The sequence below is a fragment of the Salvia splendens genome, chromosome 10 (assembly GCF_004379255.2).
Source record: "Salvia splendens isolate huo1 chromosome 10, SspV2, whole genome shotgun sequence".
NCBI classification, from domain to species: Eukaryota; Viridiplantae; Streptophyta; class Magnoliopsida; order Lamiales; family Lamiaceae; genus Salvia; species Salvia splendens.
Genome location: NC_056041.1, coordinates 10,433,641 through 10,455,872, shown reverse-complemented (window position 1 = coordinate 10,455,872; position 22,232 = coordinate 10,433,641). Strand labels below are relative to the sequence as shown.

The 22,232-nt window shown below is 37.3% G+C and overlaps 3 protein-coding genes across 3 annotated transcripts; 1 reads left to right on the top strand and 2 right to left on the bottom strand.

Annotated features, from left to right (window-relative positions):
- Positions 1-881: 881 nt before the first annotated feature.
- On the bottom strand, positions 882-7,279 carry LOC121751427 (5'-nucleotidase domain-containing protein DDB_G0275467-like). Its single transcript, XM_042146167.1, has 14 exons — positions 7,021-7,279; positions 6,722-6,764; positions 6,214-6,408; positions 5,952-6,088; positions 5,687-5,836; positions 5,251-5,352; positions 4,838-5,002; positions 4,621-4,731; positions 4,386-4,483; positions 3,709-3,832; positions 3,444-3,533; positions 2,498-2,542; positions 1,589-1,909; positions 882-1,303 (listed from the first exon to the last, which is right to left on the bottom strand). The coding sequence occupies exons 1-14, from the start codon at positions 7,249-7,251 to the stop codon at positions 1,277-1,279; spliced, it is 1,839 nt and encodes a 612-aa protein (XP_042002101.1). The 5' UTR covers positions 7,252-7,279; the 3' UTR covers positions 882-1,276.
- A 3,561-nt stretch (positions 7,280-10,840) lies between these two features.
- LOC121752599 lies at positions 10,841-11,613 on the top strand. The gene is made up of 2 exons (XM_042147719.1): positions 10,841-11,172; positions 11,520-11,613. Exons 1-2 carry the CDS (start codon positions 10,841-10,843, stop codon positions 11,611-11,613), a joined length of 426 nt encoding a protein of 141 aa, XP_042003653.1.
- Positions 11,614-12,487: 874 nt separating this feature from the next.
- On the bottom strand, positions 12,488-14,108 carry LOC121753229 (UDP-glucuronate 4-epimerase 1-like). The gene has a single exon (XM_042148440.1). It carries the CDS (start codon positions 13,966-13,968, stop codon positions 12,670-12,672), a length of 1,299 nt encoding a protein of 432 aa, XP_042004374.1. The 5' UTR covers positions 13,969-14,108; the 3' UTR covers positions 12,488-12,669.
- Positions 14,109-22,232: the final 8,124 nt, after the last annotated feature.

Sequence of the window (22,232 nt, the reverse complement as noted above, 5' to 3'; positions counted from 1 at the left end):
ATTAAATTAATAATATTAATAAATAAAATAATGTATTAAATATTATAATCAAATCTAATCAAATACTACATCCGTCCACAAAAAATAGACTAATTTTACCATTTTAGGCCGTCCATCAAAATTAGACTAATTATAAAAATGAATAGTTTTAAACAAATACTAACCATACACGTCATTCTAAATGTGGACCCCTCAATCCATAAACATTACTTCCACCGTATTTTCCCTATCTATCTTACTTTACTAATTGCACATTAAAACTCGTGTCATTTACAATATTATATATTTTGTGTGAACGGAGGTAGTATATAAAATCAAATAAATAATGCCAATGAGATAGTAGTACTATAGCCGTTAGAGAAAAAAAAACCAACCACTATCTACAATGAAAATTCTAAACGTCGATTATCTAAAAGTGGGTAACAGATATGTGTCGAAAGTTTGCTAGTACTTAATCACTACTCTATCCGTCCTGCGTTAAGGGTCCTATTTTGTCCCTTCCATTCGCTCTTCATTAAGAGTCTTATTTCACTTTTACCATAAATAGTAAATAGATATAATACGGAGTACATTCTACCAACTTATTTTACTAATATTTTATTATAAAACTAAATATATATATGTTAGGACTTACATTCCACTAAATTATTCAACCTATTTTTCTTAACGTTTTTAATGTCTTGCCAAAACCAAATATGACTCTTATTAAGCGACGGAGGGAGTACATTATAACAGCATCCAGCCATCCACAAACCCATATCCTTTCTCAAACCTCTTTATTTGGTAGCCGGGGCAATTTGGTTTATAAAAGTCCAAAAATGGAAAATTAATCAATGGATATTATACCCCCCCTCAGTCCTCACATGATAAACATCATTGTATTTTAATCAACAAAAATGGACATTTATTCCAAAACTTTAACTAATCTGATAGTACATGTCCCGGAAGCTATAAATAAGCCATACTTCATACTTTAACATGACTAATTCGAACATTACTGCGATGAAGATGCAGAAAAAAATCATCATAAATTCTGTAAACTAAACGAGATTATACATGAACTCAGTTGCAAACTACGTTGTTAAAAAATGAACGAATGGATAGAAGCCAATCTTGGCCGTCAAAGGTGGAAGACAATCTTCTCAAGTATTGATTTGATTAATGACTGTGTAAGCCAACTGTGTGTATTGGAATAATTTCAGACTCAAACTGATACTGCACTGGTAGGTCATTGCTTCTCTTTTCCATTCTAATGAGGGTTCTGAGTGTGTATCGATCACCTACTGAATAAGCTCGAAGATACCTGAAATAAATTCTGAAACGATTGAGATTCCAATTTTCCATTGACAAAGAATGTTGAAAAGATTGCAATACACACTATGATCATGTGCAGTCAACAACTTCAACTAGCCCTACACGGTATATAAAACGATCGAAGGATTGGATGCATGGAATTAATGTGAATTTTAACAGTATTCATTTTTATTGTATCTACACTTCTCTTTCTCTACGATTCATATCAAGTAGAAGTGAAGTCAGAAAAAATTTTCCTGTCAAAAAAAAAGGCATGCAATAGTACTAAATGTACCTTCACATGGTGCGGCATGATCTTTATATCATAAGGCACATGCAGCCATGCCTCAGGACAATAAAATAAGAAGTTTTCAGGCTTGCTGGTGTAAACATCAGCATATTGATGGATGTCGTAAGAAAATGCAGATTCTTGACCTGTGTCCGTCAAGAATGTAGCTCCGAAGGACCTATTAAACATGTCTTTCATAGTCTGACGTGCCTTCTGTCTCTCGTTGTTGAGGTCCTGAAGAAGAGATGTGTATTCTTCGCATTCGTCGCCCTTACCAACGGCAGAATGCAGTTTCCCTAGAAGCTCTTGTATTATATGTAACTTCGCCTGAGGAGTTAAGAGGCGGTTTGAAAATTCAGAATATAAAAATAACATAATAAAATTATAACAAGAACCAAGAATTTACCCCCAAAAGGAACAAATTATTATCCTGTGAACATGTGGGTCAGCTCATTCACAAACTAATCTTTTAACTCAATATATAATCTTCATATAATAGAGTATTACTCTGCATAACTGAAATGACTTTTAATAACTATATATATATATATGTGTGTGTGTGTGTGTGTGTGTGTGTGTGTGTGTGTATACAGTATGTATGCTCGCTTTTGCGTGTTAAATAACAGTCTTGAGTACACAATAGCTAACATATGATAGTATGTGTATGAGTGTATCCATGTGTATACATACAGTGAGCTAATGACTTGTGAGATAATACAATGATATAGTAGTACTTAATTATTAATAAGATATAAATTAATTAGAAGCAAAATAGTAATTATAGTAATGAAATGTAATACCATTGCTTCCATCTGAATGATACATACACATCATATCAAATTTCACACAGAATATCTGACTCAGAAGTTGGAACACTCGATAAGTAAAACCTCAAGAGTTCTCAAAAGGAATTACCTGCTCAAAACGATAACCATCTTCATTCTGGATCCGTATCTCATTCTGAAAGCAATCAAGAAAATAATCGCTACTTCATATCTCAAGCAAGACAAGATGATAAAATGTAATGGATGCATCCATAAAATCTGGACAGGATGGAAGAAGCTATTACAAGTAATCTTTTGACTATTACCAACAATCTGGGAACAGCATTAAGCATGCCAACAACCATATAATGGATATTAAATGTTCTTAACTTGCACACTTCTTTCAGGAGCACAAAAGAAGAAGTCAATGGCATATCAAAACATTAATGGCACTGCTACAGGTTGCATGCATCCGAAGATGGGATTCTGTAGCAAGATACTAGAGGTCTTATTCGCAAAGCAAGTTACATTACATCTTGTTAATCAGGCTGCCACCAGCTAACATTTTCTAGTTTTGTTGATAATGTCATATTTTGAACCTTGATAGTTAGACCATGTCACAACTCACAGGTCCTAACAAAACACAGTTAAGAAACCTGTATATTTTTAGGAGCTAAGATGACCTATTACTAAATACTTCCTTAGCTATTAGAGTTCTTACGAGCAGCTCAAACTAAACTATGGCCATGGAATATGTCGAAAGAACTTAAATTCCCATAGAAGAGGCATGTGACAATATTCAATAACGTTCTACAAAAATATTCAAAGAATTTACAAAACAAAAATTAATTTTACACATATACTATCTTTTAGACTTACAATCTGAATTGGATCCAAAAAAATATTAAAGTCAAGCCTTAAGCCAGTTTTCTCTTTGTTAGAAAATAATGAAACGAACTCCATTGTTTTGGCCGTTTTGGGCTGTCATAATGAAATGTTATGAACAATAAACAATTTTCCTCTTCTAGACTAAAAAAGGAGCAGTTTTGTTACCACATATACTGGTAAAATATAGAACGGCAAGACTGAAGGCATACCTCCAATTCGTGAACTATGGCAGCTGTACGCCACCCTGATTTTGAAGGCCCTCTAAGGTCACTAAACAAGTGGTCCCCAAAGTACATCACCTAGATAAGTAAGACATTATGTCACTAAATAAAAAGAAAGTTAAGAAAATATTAATGCATAATAAGTTTGCATGCTTCTGCAAAATTTAAAATGTTCAAGACTGTTCAGTCAACAAAACAAGTCAGTAGTATCATTGTGTTCAGAAGGAGGTGGCCAGTGGCCATGCAGGAGTACCTCAGGACCATTCCACTTAGTTATTTTCAAGAAAGCCTTCAAGCATCCCTGGTAGTATATCTTGTTCGGAAGAAAAGTATCCACCTTAGTAAAAGCCAATGTGTCCTTTTCCACATCATAACAGCTAGATGAAGTTTCAAAAAAAGGAGCAGGGAAAAAGGAAATTAGTTGAGATAAACTTTTGACAACTTCAAAGGAAGAGATACAAGAAAGACCCATCTCTCTCTTCTAGAGATACATAAGGGAAAAAAAATATATAAACCCCATAAGTCAATCATATGTCTACTGGGCCATATAAATCAAAAAAGCATAAATTATGTAAAATCTAATATGTATACTACCACGGAAGATGTATCTGTATAGTATGTTCGTATATTAATCCCAGATCCTTAAAGGACTTCCACTTTATAAATTCCAATTTTTCCTCCTTGAAGACAATCTTTCTGAAGAAACCTTTGCACACTGTAGTAATTCCTAAATCATTATATAATTGATCAAACATTGGCAACAAGTTTATATCCCAAAAGAAGATTTCCCACCAACATATATAGTGTGATAAAATTAACTGATGATGAATAGATAGAAAAAATAACATCCTCCCATAAAACTTAATGGTAGTAAAATATTGTCATACAAATGCATCAAGATGGAAACATGTAATCCGAAAACAGGAGTACCGAAATGGATGCTCTGATGTATAGAACTGCGGTTTGTTGGCTTTAGCAATCACGACATCAAAAAGTTCCCTCCAGGAGTCTTGGTCACCCAATGAGTCCTAGTTAAAGAGGGAAACAATATCCACAAAAATGAGAAACATATCTACAAATATTACTCCTAAAACAATATTCAACCTGTGGCAACTGTACAAGGAGCAGATAAATCCACATTGCCTGCGTCTGACATGACAGTTACCTGCAGCATGAAGCGCATTCCTCCATCCACAAAATAAAAGGGAGAGTTTGTCAGTAAGAAAAGCTTCTTTCCCTTCTCTCTTAGCATTCTCAGGAAACGAAGTAGCTGTCCCTGGATTAGTACAGGACACCAAATTTTGAGTAAACAAGTCAAATCTTCACTTTGGAAGTATCAAAGTGGATGATAAAAGAAGTAATTAGTGAAAATGTTTACATACATTCTTTACAAGGTACTTTTGCGGATCAGAAAGGATTCCTCGATGTACTAAGCCACTTCTATGTACATGTTGGATTGCTTGGTTGACATCTTGGTAAACATAAGAAGGATCAAATTCCAGCTTAGCATCAACAAAATGTTGAACAATATCAGCAATAAGGCATGCCTGTCGAGTGTCGAAAAATAACATTGAATTGTTAATCAACCCTCCTTGTGCAAGTAAGGAAATGTTCATTCTGAGGTAGAATGGTAGATAGAACACTACACTTTCTATTAGTTCTCAATCCACAGAAATACAATATAACAATATGTACCACATTATTCACAGCATACAACAAAACAATGATTATTTACAATGGAAATTCTGTGGTGGGAAAAACCGTAATAGGAACAAAAATATAAGAAAGAACTAACCTCACTAAAGCAAAAGAAGTCCATTAAACCCACAAGCCCCCGTGCTTGATCACGACCAATATGCCTTGTGCCATATAAGTTGTCAATTTCTGATCGGGTAAGCTGGTACCAAAAATAAAGAAGGCAACCTTTATAACAATATCTAAAACCTCATTTGCATCAAGAAACATAATTAAATCAAAAGGACATCCAATTACACAAACCAAGACACATTGCCCCAGTCCTAGAAGTTCCAGAAATGAAACCTTCTATTCGCAGTAGCATGGATGAACTGTAACTTATCCAGCAAAATTTCAAGTCCATTCTGAGAGTAAGATATAGCTCCCAAAAGTTTGATAAGAATAGAAGAGAAATTTCTATTCAATCCAAATACTTTTTTCTCTAGAAGGGATTAACATAAAGTACAAGAATAAGATGACAAAAGCATAGATAATACCTTGCGTCTGCCAAAATAGCATCCACCAGGCTCAATTGATCCAAAGAAATCCAGCTTCATCAGGCATCCTTTTAACTTGTCATAATATAGCCCTCTTATTGGAAATGAATTATCATATTTGAACTTCAAGCAACTACAAGGATATCTAAGCTGAAAACCACACAACAAAGACCAAATATGTAAATTCCTACTTGTTTCTGGCGTATTATACATGGAGAGAACTTGAACTATATAAGAACTTCTCCATAGATGTCAAAGAACAAACCTCATTAACCAAATACTCTTTCGCCATATCATATATTAAGCACTGTAAATGGGCAGAATAGTGTGCCAATGTGTAGTCATAGTCAAACCCATACACTTGTATGTTGTCCAATCTCAAGTTCTTATTGACATATATGCCTACAATGCCAAATGGAGTAAGTATCACTGCTTTAGATTACATACTAAACTTGAAAAATAAATTATTTAATCAAGAAAAGTTGACATTGTAGCTTAAGGAAATGAAAGGGAACATCACTTGTGACCTTTAGGATCTAATTTGGGCATTTCTTTCAGCGCATCTGGTATTTTGAGGAACTTGTCTTTCGCAGCAGTAAATGCCTGCCGAATATTGGCAATTTCCTCTTGCAATATATGGGTCCCTTCCTTCTCCAATTTCTGCACCCGCTCCTCTGTAGTAATAATGGATCTAAATCTGCGTAGTATGTTCCCACCCACCCCTAAAAATTTCCACAATTTAATCAAATAAATAAACAATCATCCCTATTTTTCATATCAAGAGCTTCCACAGTTATTAGCAGAAGAAGTCCATATTTGCATTTTGAGCTACAAACAATCATCTAAATTAAATTTTGAATATGATCAATTACCCCGCGTATTTTTGCCTCGAACGAAATGCATTCCAATTGCAAGAATAATCAACTGTTAAGAATTACGGAAGTGCAACATGCTGCATTTTACACATAAACCTAGGAACTAAGAAAACTAACATGGTTCGTATATCAAATAAGCAAAAAACAGTTCAATACAAACGACCTTCCACAGCTCCAGAATGCACAGGATTCGTGCTCTGCATCTGAAAATCAAAGAAATACAGAAACTAGTAATCAGAAGTGATGATAAATACAACTTGCTGGTTAAAATCGTAACTGGTAAAACAATGTAATTCAGCAATCAGTAAACACACTACACACACGCACGCACAAATATGTACCGCATCTTCAATCACAATCTCTCACTTGTTGCCAAAAGCAAATCGGAGACAAATGTAATGCACTCGAAGATTAAGAAGAAAAAAAATCAATAAACTCGTTAGTGAGCAGCTGAATTACCAGACGCGACGAGGCAAACGGAAGGCTCCTGCTGCGGAACGACGCCATACAAGATGATTTGGTGCTTCTTGGATCGAAATGAAATGGAATCAATGAATTAGGGGTGAGATGACATGAGAAATTGAGGGTTTGTAGGGTGAAGATTTGAAAAGTGTTAATTTGGGAGGGCCATTCGTGCGTAGCCGCCAATTTCGATGATCCTACCTCATGCTGCTTCTTCCATATTGACATCACTATATATTTCCCTTAAACCAAAAATAATTTTCTTATTCAACTTTGTGAATTTCCAAAAATACCTGCTCTCCGCGAATTAAGTTTCGAATGATATATTTTTGTATTCGAATAAAACTAATTATACTAGTAACAAAATCACAAATTTGCTATTTATATTCATTCAAAGTGGCTATGCTAGTAGAGATTTAGGCTTAGTTTCTTTGCCAACCCGTCTTTATTCATTTATTATTATCATCTTTTTTGGGTGGATTCACCAATATAAATGTTTAAGTGGCCTGTAGTGTAGGAGCACAAATATTGTTCGCTTTGGACCTCGTTCCTTCTAATATAAATATTTATGTATATTTAAACAAACAAACTTTTTTGTTTGAAGAGTATACATTTACACCTTTTATTTGGGAATCAAATATATACGTATAGTCATACAGTCACTTAATATTTTGAATAGTACACTGTTTTTTTTTTGTTGAAATTGAATGCATGCGCCAGATTATTCTCCTATATTGGTTAGTGTTGGAATTACTGGACACTATATTGCCACGAAGTTGGGCCTTCGAAGTTACATAAATTGGGTCGTTTAAATATTCGTGAGAAATAAATATATCACTACTAGTACTATATTTTTTTAAATAAAATTCTATTCTTATCTAGACAGGCCAGCAGCAATTACAACTTTTTGTATTAAATTATGAGCCCATGAGGATTCATCCCATTCAATCATCAGAAAGGAATTAGCTAAATTTGTTTTGTGGTGCGATATGGTCTCATGACTGAAATTATTCTCAATTTTTTGTCATTTATAGAATTTAATTTAGGCATTAGTAATTACATGTAAATTAGAAATTATAAGGGTATAATTGTACACATATCATTTTCATATTATTATAATAAATATAGAGGCTGCAATGATTAAATGAAGGGTATAATAGAATTACCTTATTTTTTTCAATTGCTAAACCTGACCACAAACCTAAATTTACCGAAATTGTAACCTTGTATACTATTTCAAGAAACATACAAGTAATCAATACAAAAGTTACAGCTTTCTTTGATTATTTTATCAAATCAGACCGTTACTTTTCGTGATAAAAGAAAAAGTAACATTCTTGATGATAAGAGCATCCACATCCGTGCTCTTGCCAATAAGAATGGATGTGGGCCCAGCCTCACTTTTACTCCCGGCTCTTAGGCAATAGTACAACACCCACATCCGTGCTTTTCCGCAAGGACGAGCACAAGGGTCCCACCATTCCATTATTCAATTTAAATAAAAACATTTCCACAAAATAAAAATTCATTAAAAATAACCGAAATAATATTACAAATTACAAAAAAACTAAAAATTACATAATTAAAATCCTAAAAATTAAAAATTACATAATTAAATTCATAAAATTAAAAAACCCACTACTCGTGGCCGAATTTCGCCCACATGTGTTTGATTATGTCTTCTTGTAGCGCAACGTGAGTTCGGGTATCGCGCATTGTGTGCCTTGTTTCGATCCTCTCACCCACCGTCGTATGCACACCTCGGCGTAGGGGAGACTTCGCGGTTAAGCTTCCGGCTTCATCCTCGTCGTAAAAGCTAGCCGCCCTCGGCCCTTCGTCGGCTATAATCATGTTGTGTAAGATAATACATGTGTACATGATGTCGGCGATATTTTTCACGTACCACAGTCGAGACGCGGCCTTCACAATGTTGAATCGGGCTTGAAGGATCCCAAAAGCTCTTTCGACGTCTTTCCGAACGGACTCTTGGCGCTGCGCAAAAAGAACCCGCCTCGGGTCTTGCGGGTTGCTGAGCGTCTTCACGAAAGTCGACCACCTTGGGTAGATACCATCGGTGAAATAGTAACCCATGTGGTATACATTTCCGTTGACGGTGAAGTCAACCGCCGGTGCTACACCATTCAACACATCATTGAAGAGTGGTGAAGAATATAGCACGTTCAAGTCGTTGTTGGATCCGACAACACCGAAATATGCATGTCAAATCCATAGACGGTAGTCGGCGACCGCTTCAAGGATTGGTGTTGGGCCGCCTCCTTTGTGGTCGCTTAAGTGTTGCCCCCTCCAAGCAGTCGGGCAATTCTTCCACCTCCAATGCATGCAGTCAATGTTGCCAAGCATACCGGGAAAGCCATGGACTGTTTCGTGAAGACGAAGTAATCGTCGGCAATCATCAGTGGTGGGTGCCCGAAGGAATTCATCATCGAAAGCTCAACGAACACCCTCACAAAATTTTTTAAGGCAAAGGATTCCAGTGGACTCACCGACATGCAAATACTCGTTGAAGAGGTCAGCTGTTTGCCTAGTAGCAAGTTGTCGGATGACACACGTACACTTCTGCAACGGCGAGAGACTTTGCCGACCGGCTGCGTCTATACTTGTTTGAAAGTATTCAACACGGGCGGCCAATATGTTGACAATACGCATAAACAAGCGCTTTGACATGCGAAAACGGCGCCGAAAGTAATCTTCCAGAAACCGCGGCTGGTCGGAAAAATAGTCGGCAACGAGCCTTTCGTGGGCTCTCTCCCGGTCACAAGGGATGTAGTGGCGAGTTGATCTAGTAGGTTGAGGAGGAGGGGCGGGGGTATTCGTTGCGACATAGGCTTCATAAGCGGTACGGTGTTGTTCATAGTATTCTTGTTCTTCGCCCTCCGCTTCCGTAATGAGATTGGTGAAATCCATTTGAGGTTTTGAGTGAGAGATGAAGGTGTAGATAAGTTGTATGAAAAAATAAATGAGAGATGATTTGATGTAAAAATGGATGATGAATGTGTGTGTTTATAGATGATTTTGGGGATTAAAAAAATACAAGAAAACGGTAAAAAAAAGGCCATTTTTTGGGATTGTGAAAATATTTTTTTTTATTTGTTGGTATTATTTTTGATTTTTTTATAAAAAAAGAAAAAATTAAATTTCCAACGGAAATGCCGTTGGCCAATCAGAACGTGCCACGTCGGCTTCTTGCTGGCACGGACGTGCTCGATGCACCTAGCAGCGCCGTGCCAGCGGCGGACAGCGGTGCCGCGCCGCTAGCACGGACGGACAGACGAGCGCGTGCTCGCCGCTGTGGATGCTTAAGGCAAACCATCTACAATTTTTCTTTCCACTTTTAAATCTTCTATTGTTTTCATTATAAACTTTAGTTTTATTACGACGTAGTACTAATAATTTAAGAGTACTCGTAGAGCCGATCTCCAGGTCTTGAGATCGGCCATCCATTACAGGAGATGGGCCGATAAAAGGCCCTTGTTTCTCTCTATGCCTTTTGGCCAATTGATCGGCCTTGGCCAATTGGTGATGGTCGATGATCGGACCCCCATTTATTTCATAATTTCTATAGTATAAATACCTTATCCCATCCGTATCCGACGACCCATTAGCCACCATAGTACAATGTGTGATAGCTAGGGCGGATCAACACCATCCAGAACCCAATTAGGAGGCAGTCCCCAGGCCAATTCGGCACCTCCAGGTGGTCAACTGTGACCACGTCGTGGCTCATGACCGTCTGTACGCGGATTACTTTGCCGAGGAGCCACAATGGGGCCCGGCGGTTTTCCATTGGTGTTTCAAAATGCGGCGAGAGCTATTCTTGCGCATTGTTAAAGTGTTGGCAGCGTGTTACCCGCGCTTCCAAAGTCGTTGGGACGCCGACGGCAAGCTCAGATTGTTGCCGCTGCATAAGTGCACGACTGTAATTAGGCAGATGGTCTACGAAGGAGCGACCGATATGTTCGATGAGTATCTTCACGTCGTCAACACGACTGGTCACGAGTGTCTGAAGAAGTACTGTAAAGGCGTGATTCAGATATTCAGCCCCACCTATTTGCGAAAGCAGATGCATAAGATTGTAGGTCATGCACGAGGTGGTGCACGACTTTTCGAGGATGCTGAGAAACATAGATTGTATATATTGGCAGTGCAAGAACTTTCCAACATGATTTATAATTTCATTAAACTCTCGAACTTTCCATTGCTAATGCTCTAGAGACAATTAAATAGCATCCACTAGGATTTATAATTTCATTAAGCTCTCAGACTGTTTACAATAATAGGTCTACCATTAAATATGGAGTGTTTTTTTCATGATATATCACATTATATTATATTTTAGTAAAACTCAATTTAGTCTAGTACTATATTAGTAAGCAACTTAGCCAAGTTTAATAGTGACGGTGGGATTACCATTTTGTGTGTCACACCATTGCTTGTCATATCTAATTTCATGTTGTATTCATGGTAAATTTTTGTAGATACATTGAATTCGTCATGGGATTACCACCTCGTGTTGTTGCATCACCCCATCGATACAACTACACCCCTTATACTTTTCAACTAAATAACTGAGCATTAATTATAACCATCCGAAAAAACATTCAACTAATTATATGAATGTTTTCATATGGGTAATGAATCTGTGACGTGCTAAATCTTTTACATTTATGTCCATATTTTCCGACACGGTAGCACCTACAATTACATACTACATACATGCCTTCAAAGTTTGGATCCAATTTTGAATGATAAAAATTATTTGGAAAAATAGTACTAGTATAATTATTTTAAACCACTTTTCAGTAACGTGACGACGTGCAACATGTGTCCTCGCCACATTATCAATAAAAATGACAAGGACGGGCGAGCCTAGATATTTACACAAGTTCACGTGTACATTAAAAAAAAGTTCACGTCTACATTATAACATTATAATATTAAAAAAGATTTTTCGATACTATTAAAAAAATACTATTGAAATTGGATACCAATAACAAAAGTATACTCCTACTACTAAAAGAGTTCAAGTATTAATTAGGATATTTTATGGTATGTCTCCTTTTCAAGTCGGCAGGGCATGTTCATGAGTTGTGCTACACCACAAATTAAATACTACTACATCAGTCGGTCAATTCCACAAACTAAAAACCAGGATTATAAATTAATCAATTATTGATTAGCCACTAAAAAATGGACACTAACTTTAACGGAAATAACAGCTGCACACACACTTTTGTCATAATCAGAAATCATTAATTGCTAAAATATTAGTGAAAACAATAATTATGCACATGATAATGACTAAAGTAAAGGGTGCCTCAATAATTGAGATGCCACGAAGTAACGAATATACTACAACTGTTTTTCACTTCAAAAAAACTTCAATTCATTCCCCACGAATTAATGGTGATAACAACATTAACTAGCTGTATTTGAAACAATGAAATTGAAGAAAAGGATAGCAGACACGAATTTTCATTCAAGAACAAGGAAAAAGTTAAAAAAAAAAATATATCGAAGATGATAAGTGCAACTTTTCCCACTATTCATCCCCAAGAAAAGTATGCATTTCTTTTTCATTTTTTACTTAAAAAATAAAAAATTTAATCCTAAACAATTGAATGAAATTTACTTTACAGATTTGCCATGATCGTAGCCGTAATACGATAAATACCATCTAACAAACTTCCGCAACCCGGTTTGCAAGTCGGTTGTGGGCTTGTACCCGAATTCCTTCCGGGCCGAGCTGATATTCGCGTGCGTGAACGGAACGTCGCCGTTTCCTGGCATCTCGACCATGTGCTTCTTCGCCTTCACCTTCAATTGCTTCTCCAAAATCCCCACCATCATCGGCACCGTCACCGGCGAAGTATTCCCCAAATTGAAGATCCGGTACTGCGCAGGAGCCCGTTTCTTCCCGCCCGAGCCCGTGCTCTTTTTAGCCGAATCAAGCGACCCGATGCACCCCTTCACGATATCATCAATGTAGGTGAAATCACGGGCTAGATCCACGTGATTCTTCCCCTTGTAGATCGTGATCGGTTTCCCCTGTAAAATGTTACGGGTGAAGGAGAAATACGCCATGTCGGGCCGGCCCCAGGGCCCGTATACAGTGAAGAATCTGAGCCCGGTTATGGAGAGCCCGTAGATGTGGTTGTAAGTGTGGGTGATTTCCTCACCGGCCTTTTTAGTAGCGGCGTAGAGGGAAGCGGGTCGGTCAGTCCGATCCGATTCGGAAAATGGGGCTTTTTCGTTGAGGCCGTATACGGAGCTGGAGCTGGCCCACACCACTGCGGGCTGTGGATCGGCGGTTTTGCAGGCTTCTAGAAGGGTTACAAGGCCCGCGATGTTGCTGTGCACATACGACTGTGGATTCTCCATAGCGTATCTGACCCCGGCCTGCGCTGCCAGATGCATCACGTGCGTGAACGCCACGATCTCGAAGAGCTTCGCAAGCATCCGCGCGTCGTTGATGTCGCCTTCCACAACGAAGATGTTTTGCGAATTGAGGAGATTTCTCCGATCGCGCTTCAGCGAGGGGTCGTAGTAGCTGTTGAAGTTGTCCAATCCGACGACGCCGTCGCCGCGCTTCTTCAGAGCGAGGGAGACGTGGCTGCCGACGAAGCCGGCGGCGCCGGTGACGAGGACGGAGACGCCGTTGTGGCGGCGGATCTGGGCGGAGGCGCGGACCTGCTTCTCCCACTGGATGCCACCCCAGGCGGTGGAGAAGTAGCGGCTGCCGGAGTCGACGAAGGACTGGAAGCTTAAATAGGCGGCCGTGAGCGCCACCAGGAAGAGGGCCCACAGGAACATGGTGCTAGTGGAGGCGAAGCAGCGGTAGAATTGGCGGTGCATCGTGATGGATTTGTCCTTGAATTTCCCCGGCGTCGACGGCAGAAACATTTCTCCGTCTTCTAACGATGGCATCTTCTTCAATTAAATCGTTAATTCAAACAATTATGGATAGGAGATTGAAATTGCAGATGGAATTGGAGGGCATCTGCTAAGGAAATAAGAGGGGAAATGGGGGGATTATATAATTGGGGAGAAGACGCGTGAAAGCGGTGGAAGGGGTTTTTGCCAGGGTGGAATTTGGAAAAAGGGGGAAGAAGGGATGAGAGAGAGAACAAAAAAAGTGAATTTTGAGAGCAACCAATGAGTGAAGAAAGCAAGAGTAGTTTGACTTTCTGATCCGCGGTAAGATTTTTGCGATACGGTGTTTCCGTATAGACGATTTATGGTACATACAACATACCATATACGGTCTGGGCCGTACTAAGTGGAAACTTGTATTGGTGCGTGTATATAATAATACTACATTAGTTTTGGTTTTGTTCTGTTTTTTGTCTAAGAAATAATAGCATATTCTCAATTTATAAAGGAATATCGTTTCTAAATTTGTGGTTGGAATTTCATTTCTTACTATCCCTATATTCTCTCTTTGCAAATTCGGAGATAGACTCGGTTACTTTTATCTGACATTTGAATGTGGATATTGTTCCATTGTTTGATTTGAAATTATTAGCTCAAAATTTATTTTTTCGAAAATAAATGTGTGATGATAATAATTTTTGCCGCTTCAAGTAAGGCTCGTGTGATGTTGGCCTTTTACTATCCAAAGTATAGTGTTAGTAAGAAATTATCCCATAAAATACAAATCATCAGCGCCTGGTATTCATTCGAACCGATCCTAAAAAATTTATTTTGATTTTTCCATATATAAGTTTTCAATAAATTATATAATTATATCCTATATTTGTTCAAAATTTAAAAAAAAATGAAAAGTTTAATTGTTTTTCCATTTTAGACACATGATATACCGTACATGCATATCTGTCATTCACTCAAATACATTAAATATTTCAGTCACAGTCTTACATATTCTTAAATACTCCTATGTAAGAGTGTTCCTCTTAAATAGTACTATGATACTACCAAATTTGATTTAGTTCAAATTATATGTGCCTAATGTTTTCCATGTGATCGATTTCAATGTGGCTGAATTTCTTTCTTTTTTAGTATAAAAGGTTGTGCCCTCGAAGTGAATACACCAATGTATAGCACGCATTTTATATTGAAGGACAAATTGTGCAAGTTAGGATTATTATTAGATCAATTGATAAATGACTTAGTTTAATAAGGTTTAATTCGACTTCAATTTGTTAAGAATATTTTTAATTTGGATACATACACAGCATGCTACCTTTAAATTTGAACATGACCCATACAACATGATATTATATAGTTTGACACAACTAGATAACGATCCAAATCTAATTTAAACTATTGCAACCTAATATTTACACAATTAAACATGATTAACATTACAAAAATCTAATTAACATTATTATAAGTTGATACATTATTAATTAAACTAAATTTACATGATAAAATCTGGTCTACACAACCTACAGAATTTTGTTAAAAAAAATAATATATTTATTTATTTTAATAGGTTATCCGAACTAAATTCAAAATTATTGAACAAACCAATAAAATCACAAATACAACAATATATAGACTAATATCCATTAATTTTGTGCATGTTCGTGTCGAGTTTTCTTGTAGAGTTGAAAATTATGGATTCTAATTTTATCAATTATAATCACGTTAAACTTAAGAAACAACGCACATTGATGATATAATAAAGTGTCTGATGTTGAGTCATTTGTGACATCGGAAAATTTAACTCATCTAATAACAGTATCAAACTATTTCCTTCGTTTCATAATAGTAGAATTATTTTATCATTTTAGTCCGTTTCATAATAATGGAGTGATATCATCTTTTAGTAAAAATCAACACATTTCTTCTCACTTATTTTTACCGCTCTGTTATTTTATTCTCTCTACTTTATTACCTTTTTATTTAATACATTACACATTTTTTTTCTTAATTTTCGTAAAATAATGTCTCAACTACTATGGAATGGACTACTTCTAAACGATTAAATATCTGAAAAATATTCATAATTCACGTCATTCATAATTCTGACACCATGTTGTTTCACATAATACAACATGTTCACATTGTTGATCAGAGCCAAGATGACAATCTAATTACTACTAATATTTTATTGGGCATTTTGCCATTGTTACTAATCATATGATGGCATTGCATTTGAAGCATTTTAATTAGGTGAGTTAAATTTGTAAAAACATGCAAGACCGTGGTAATTTCAAACAATTACTCCATTTATATTATTTTTAATATTAATTGTTTTTATATAACATTCATTTATCCTGCCTGAAACACACCTAGACAAGTGCTTCTGAAATAATTAAACATACAAAAATGACGTTAAATATAATAATATATTGTCCATCATTTTATAGTAAGAAAGGAGATTGTGACGTGCCGAGTCGATTCAAAAAAACTTATCTAAGAAACCAAATGCAATCACGACATTTGGAAACATGTAATTGCCTCTATCTCTATGAGCTATCATATCAAATGGATTTAATCAATAGTGGGACTGGGACAAAACTCAAATATTTGTTGATTTATATATGTCCATTTCATGATTGAAGCAAAATTCCATTTGGCTCATTTGCTTGTTGTTTTGTATTTTATCAACCATATATATTAAGTATATCGATATGTATATAATGTAATGTGGAATTGATGTTGCTTTTTGAAGGAGTGGAGTAGCTCAGCCGGGGAGGGCATTTCAGTCATTTTACATGGGAGTGGACTAGATTTGTATCAAACGTGGCTGACAAAAATCACACATGGGAGCACGTAACGATTAAGCCGGTCAAAGAATGACCGGCTGTAGCCAGCCAACCCGGTCAATGAGGGTGTTTTATTTATTTATTTATTTATTTATTTAAGTTAGTACTATATTTTAAGAAATGTTTATTTTAATATTTTGAGAACGTTGAGATTATTTGTAGTATATAGAATTTGGGTTTAGGAAATTGTGGGCGGTGGCGGTGCTCTAATTGACTGATGCCCCTTGATTTCCGCCTCACATGCCAATCTGTGGCCAGCTTGGTGCCTTTTTTTTTTGTTTGTTGAAATAACTAATTTGGTACTCCACTTAGTTAGTTAAAGATTTCTTTTACTGAAATTGGTAAAGTTATAGTATATGTAAAATATGTTCTACATCAAATGAAATTGGTGTAATCTTCAATTTTGTGGTACTCAATTGGATTTTGAGTTAGTCCGATGCAACTCACTTGCTCAACAAGGCTATTGAAGTTCACATCTATGTATTCTATCTTAGAGCATCTCCAATGCACGGATGTCCCACTCGGACATCCACTAGTACTTCCCAAAAACACCTCCTGCCACGTCACTAGGACTTCCCATCCCACTGCCACGTCACTAGGACTTCCCCTGCACAATCCGCCCTTCCCATCGCCCTTCCCACAAGGACTTCTCGCAATAAAAAAATCACAAATTCACAAATAAAGCAATTTACGTTTACGGAAATAAAATTTCAACACGAATACGAACGAGAAAAATTAACAACTTCATTAAAAAAAACATACATGATTCGAAAAAAAAATTACATAGTAATAAAACAAAAAAATTAATCACATCAACGTCAACCCCTCCGCGTCCAAACTTGTTAACACAAGTGGTGCGAAAGAAATGAAGTTCAACGAGCCGTATATATAGAGTTTAAAAAAAATTAATACCGGACGTCCGACCCACGCCACAATGGCGGACGTCCGCTCGCCCGTCGCCCGGACGTCCGAGGACATCCGACGTCCTTACGGGACGTCCGTATCCGAGTTGCTTCGTTACAATGGCGGACGTCCCGAACGCCCGTCGCGGATGTCCGACCGGACGTCCGCCATTGGAGATGCTCTTATGCAAATTGTTTTATGAGTCATTATTGAGCATCCACATCCATGTTCTTTTAGATAAAAGCATGGATACGGGTCTGGATCCATTTTTATTCATTTTTTATTCTCTACTCTTTCGTAAGAGTACAACACTCGCATTCATGCTCTTCCGCAAAAGCATGCTCAAGGGTCTCACCATTCTATTATTCAATTTAAATACTTAAATTACTAAAAACATTTCCACAATATTAAAATGCATTAAAAATACTTGTAATATTATTACAAATTACTAAAAAATTAAATATTATCTAAATAAAAACGTAAAAATTAAAAATTACATAATTAAATTCATAATAAAAAAAATTGAAGTATTAATAAGAGATAATTTGATGTAAAGAATGGATGATGAATGTGAATATTTATATATGATTTAGGGATAAATTATTTTTAAAAAAATGAAATTTTTTTTGAAAAAAGGGTAAGAGCATCCACTACGGTGTCCCCCCACCGTCCCTTAAACTACTATTTGAGGGCACCACTGTACTTTATTCCTCCATCCCTTAACTAAGAGACGAAACCTGCAACGCTCCGTCCCTTAAATTACTATTCATTCAATTTCATTTTTTATTTTTTTTTCCAACCCAATTCAATTAAAACAAACACACTTTATTAAAAAACAAACAACATTAAAATTAAAGCAACATTAAAATTCAAAAAAATAGAAAAAAGACATAATTAAAATCCTAAAAAAATAAAAATGACATAATTTAATTTTCTCCGCCAAAGTTTTCCCAAATGTGCTCAATTAGATCCTCTTGGAGTTGGGCGTGGGCGCTAGAGTCGCGTGTCCTTGCTCGAATAGACAACCGTTCTTGTATTGACGGATGCGCTCCACTTCGCGGCGGATTAATTGCGGTTGAGCTTCCGGAGGATTCGGGGTCGAACCAATTTCCCGCCTCGGGTCCTTCGTCTTGGACAATCATGTTGTGCAAGATTATGCACGTATATATGATGTCGACCATGCTCTCCATGAACCACGAACGAGCCGGAGCTTTGATGATGTTGAAGCGTGCTTGGAGAACCCCGAACGCCCTCTCCACATCCTTGCGAGCAGCCTCCTGCTTATGCGCAAAAAGAGCCTGCTTTGGGTTCGCAGGCCTGCTGCACGTCTTCACGAAGGTCGACCACTTCGGGTAGATGCCGTCAGCGGGATAGTACCCTGTTTTATACAGCCGGCTGTTGGCGACGAAGTTGATGGCCGACGTTTTACCATCCAAAATATCGGTAAAGAGGTCGGACTGGTGGAGCACGTTTATGTCGTTGTTCGAGCCAGGGACCCCGAAGTACGCATGCCAGATCCAAAGCCGGTAGTCGGCAACGGCCTCGAGTACAACGGTTGGGTGGGTGCCTTTGTGGCCGCTCGTGTAGGACCCCCTCCAAGCCACCGGGCAATTCTTCCATTGCCAGTGCATGCAATCGACACTGCCAGCATCCCGGGGAATCTGTGCACTTGTTCGTGCAGGTCGAGGAGGAACTGACAATCGGTCGTGCTTGCCCTCCGGAGAAATTCGTCAGTAAAGGCTGCCCGGACGCCTTTGCAGAATTTGAGCAACCACATGCGCCCAGTGGTGTCTCCGATGTGGAAGTATTCGTCGAACATGTCGGTCGTTTGTCCAGTCGCAAGCTGACGGATTGTTGCAGTACATTTCTGCTGCGTCGTGTGGCTGGGACGACCGACAGCGTCGAACCCTTCTCGGAAGAACTCTTCCCGAGCCGCCAAAATATTCGCTATGTGGAGAAATAACGGTTTACTCATGCGGAAACGGCGACGGAAGTAGGTATCTCCCCAAATCGGGTTATCGCAGAAGTAGTCGCGTACTAACCGTGCGACGGCTTCCTCCCGGTTCCGATGGATGTACTTCCGGGAGAGTCGTGGGGGCGGAGCGGCTTCCTCCGCCTCTCGTCGTTGATCTTCTTCAAGTGATTGTTCCATTAGTTGACGCATTTGCTCAAAAGGATCCATTTGTTTGAGTTGATTTAAGATGAAATTGGAGTGGTTATAGAGAGTATGTGAGAGGAATAGATGTGTGTTTGTGTATGAAATGAGTATGAAATATGATTATTTATAGAGTAAATAAATAAAAAAATAAAAAAAAGAAATAAAAAATTAACGGTAACATTACCGTTTGAAATTTTTTTAATTAAAATTCGAATTAAAAAAAACGAATTATTGCTTCATCCGTGACGATGCCCACTCGCGGGCCAGCGAGTGGGCGTCACGCATGCATTGGGCGGGCGACACGTCGCCCGGACGCGTGTCGGGACGACGCGTCCCTTGTCTCGCGGCTACGGGCTACGGGACGGGCTGGAGACAGGCTCGGGACGGGACGAACGTTGCAATGAGTCCCGCGGCGGAACTGTCCCTCCGGGACGGAACGCGAGCCGCGCGCAGGACGCGTAGTGGATGCTCTAAAAACGACTATATTTTTGGGAATCCGAAAATTTTTTATGAATTAAAAAAAATGGAATAAAAACGAGCCCAATCAGGATGTGCCACGTATGCATGCTCTTCGCACGACGGTGCTCTTGCTATCGGGCACGGCACGGCAAGAGCACAACAATGAGCACATGCATGATTTTGCCGACGGCACGACGGCTGCTCTTCCCCAAGAGCATCGCTGCGGATGCTCTTAAAATCACAATACTAATACTTTATCAAAACTAGTATCACGCCCGTGCGATGCGCGGCTCATTTTAATTTTTTCATATTTATTTCATTATGCGAAATAAAATTTGTGAAATTATAAATAAAAGAATATTAGACATATTCTTACTTTGGATTATACTTTTTCAATCACAATAACCCCACATGGCCACAAGAGTGCATTTAAATGCTAACTTTTTTTTTAAAATGTCAATACGATCACATTAAAGTTTCAACACTTATTTGTGTTGACAATTAAATATCAGACTTAAAATTAAAAAGCATAAAATTCTGTGAAAATATGAATTAACCTTTCAGTTATAACTGCATGAGCAAGTTTACGTTGCAATAATTTAAGATTGCACTGGTGAGACACTTCCTAGTCGAGCTTTATTTCATTGCAATATAGTGACCCTATACACTAAAAACCCAAACCTTGAAACCTAAATCATAAACCCTTAACTTTAAAATATACTCATCATGACCAACAAATGAGCCAAATATCAATAAAATTCTCCCTCCACCCCCGTTAAGAAAAATTTAATATCAGACCAACTATAAGTAAATTATTTATATTTTAGTATATATTCAATAACTCAATAATAACAAATTTATAAAATTGATATGCAATAAACAATCAATTAAAATATAATTAACTAACGATTCTGATAATATTAAAATAACAAAATTTCATAAAAAACATAAAGAAAAAAAATTCAAAATCTATCGTGCTTCCAAATCCAAAAAAATTAAATAGGTATTTCACCTTATATCAAGATGCAGATACAAATGGTTCCTATAAATTACAAAACTTCCCCAAAAAAATACTCCAAATATTTGTAGATATCCCAAAAAATCATTGATTTTATAGTTTTTACATGTTATAATAATGCACAACATAATACATAATGAAAAGGTGGTTACAAAGTAAAGATGGAAAGGATTACAAATTTAGGATTCATACAACCATTTCATCTTGGCTTAGAGTCTTTACGATCAAGCCATCAAATTCATTAGACACCCTTGTATCAGTACAACGATAAATTGATTCTTGAGACAAGAAAGCGACGTCACCAGAAATCCTATGATGATATCACGTGGATGTTAAGACCATTAACATTTCAAGGAGAGTCAATACTATAATAAAGAGTGATTTAAAATCAAAACTCTAAATATGTAAGGAAAATTGCTTTACCTCTCTTTGAAATTGGAAATCTCATCAATATCTTGGTTGATGTAAACCCTAGATGTATTAAAGTGGGTATTCACACGAATCGTGCCTAAAATTTAACTTTTTAAAGTTATTAATTTGTCGCAACAGAAAATTACATATAATTAATACAAAAATGACACTTACCGCGAAACAAAGTTGGCTTGCAAAATTGGACAATAATAATGGGCATTTTCCTTTAATTATTTCTAGTTATTGAAGATAGGAATCAACAACATCTCCCCACAATGTGCAAAAAAACATGTTATGGCTGTGGAAAAAAGGGGTTCAAATACATTCTAAAAATAACAAAGCGAAACAATTTTCAACACTTACTGAGAAGGCTAAATTCATTTATTCCAAAAAATACCTTCAGATTCTAAAACTTGAGCTCTTCTCTTGTGTTGCATCTCCATGGCGGCCTTAACTCCTCTTGGCGGAGATATATACCCTAATTTGGTAAAAGAAGTACCCCAGAAAA

Coding starts and splice junctions, on each gene's coding strand:
- LOC121751427 (XM_042146167.1), bottom strand. CDS start 7,251: ATGTCAATATGGAAGAAGCAGCATGAGGTAGGATCATCGAAATTGGCG. Junction 3,534..3,708: donor CTAAGTGGAATGGTCCTGAG/GTACTCCTGCAT, acceptor TTACTTATCTAG/GTGATGTACTTTGGGGACCA. Junction 1,304..1,588: donor TCATGCCGCACCATGTGAAG/GTACATTTAGTA, acceptor AATTTATTTCAG/GTATCTTCGAGCTTATTCAG.
- LOC121752599 (XM_042147719.1), top strand. CDS start 10,841: ATGCGGCGAGAGCTATTCTTGCGCATTGTTAAAGTGTTGGCAGCGTGT. Junction 11,173..11,519: donor GATGCTGAGAAACATAGATT/GTATATATTGGC, acceptor AAATTTTTGTAG/ATACATTGAATTCGTCATGG.
- LOC121753229 (XM_042148440.1), bottom strand. CDS start 13,968: ATGCCATCGTTAGAAGACGGAGAAATGTTTCTGCCGTCGACGCCGGGG.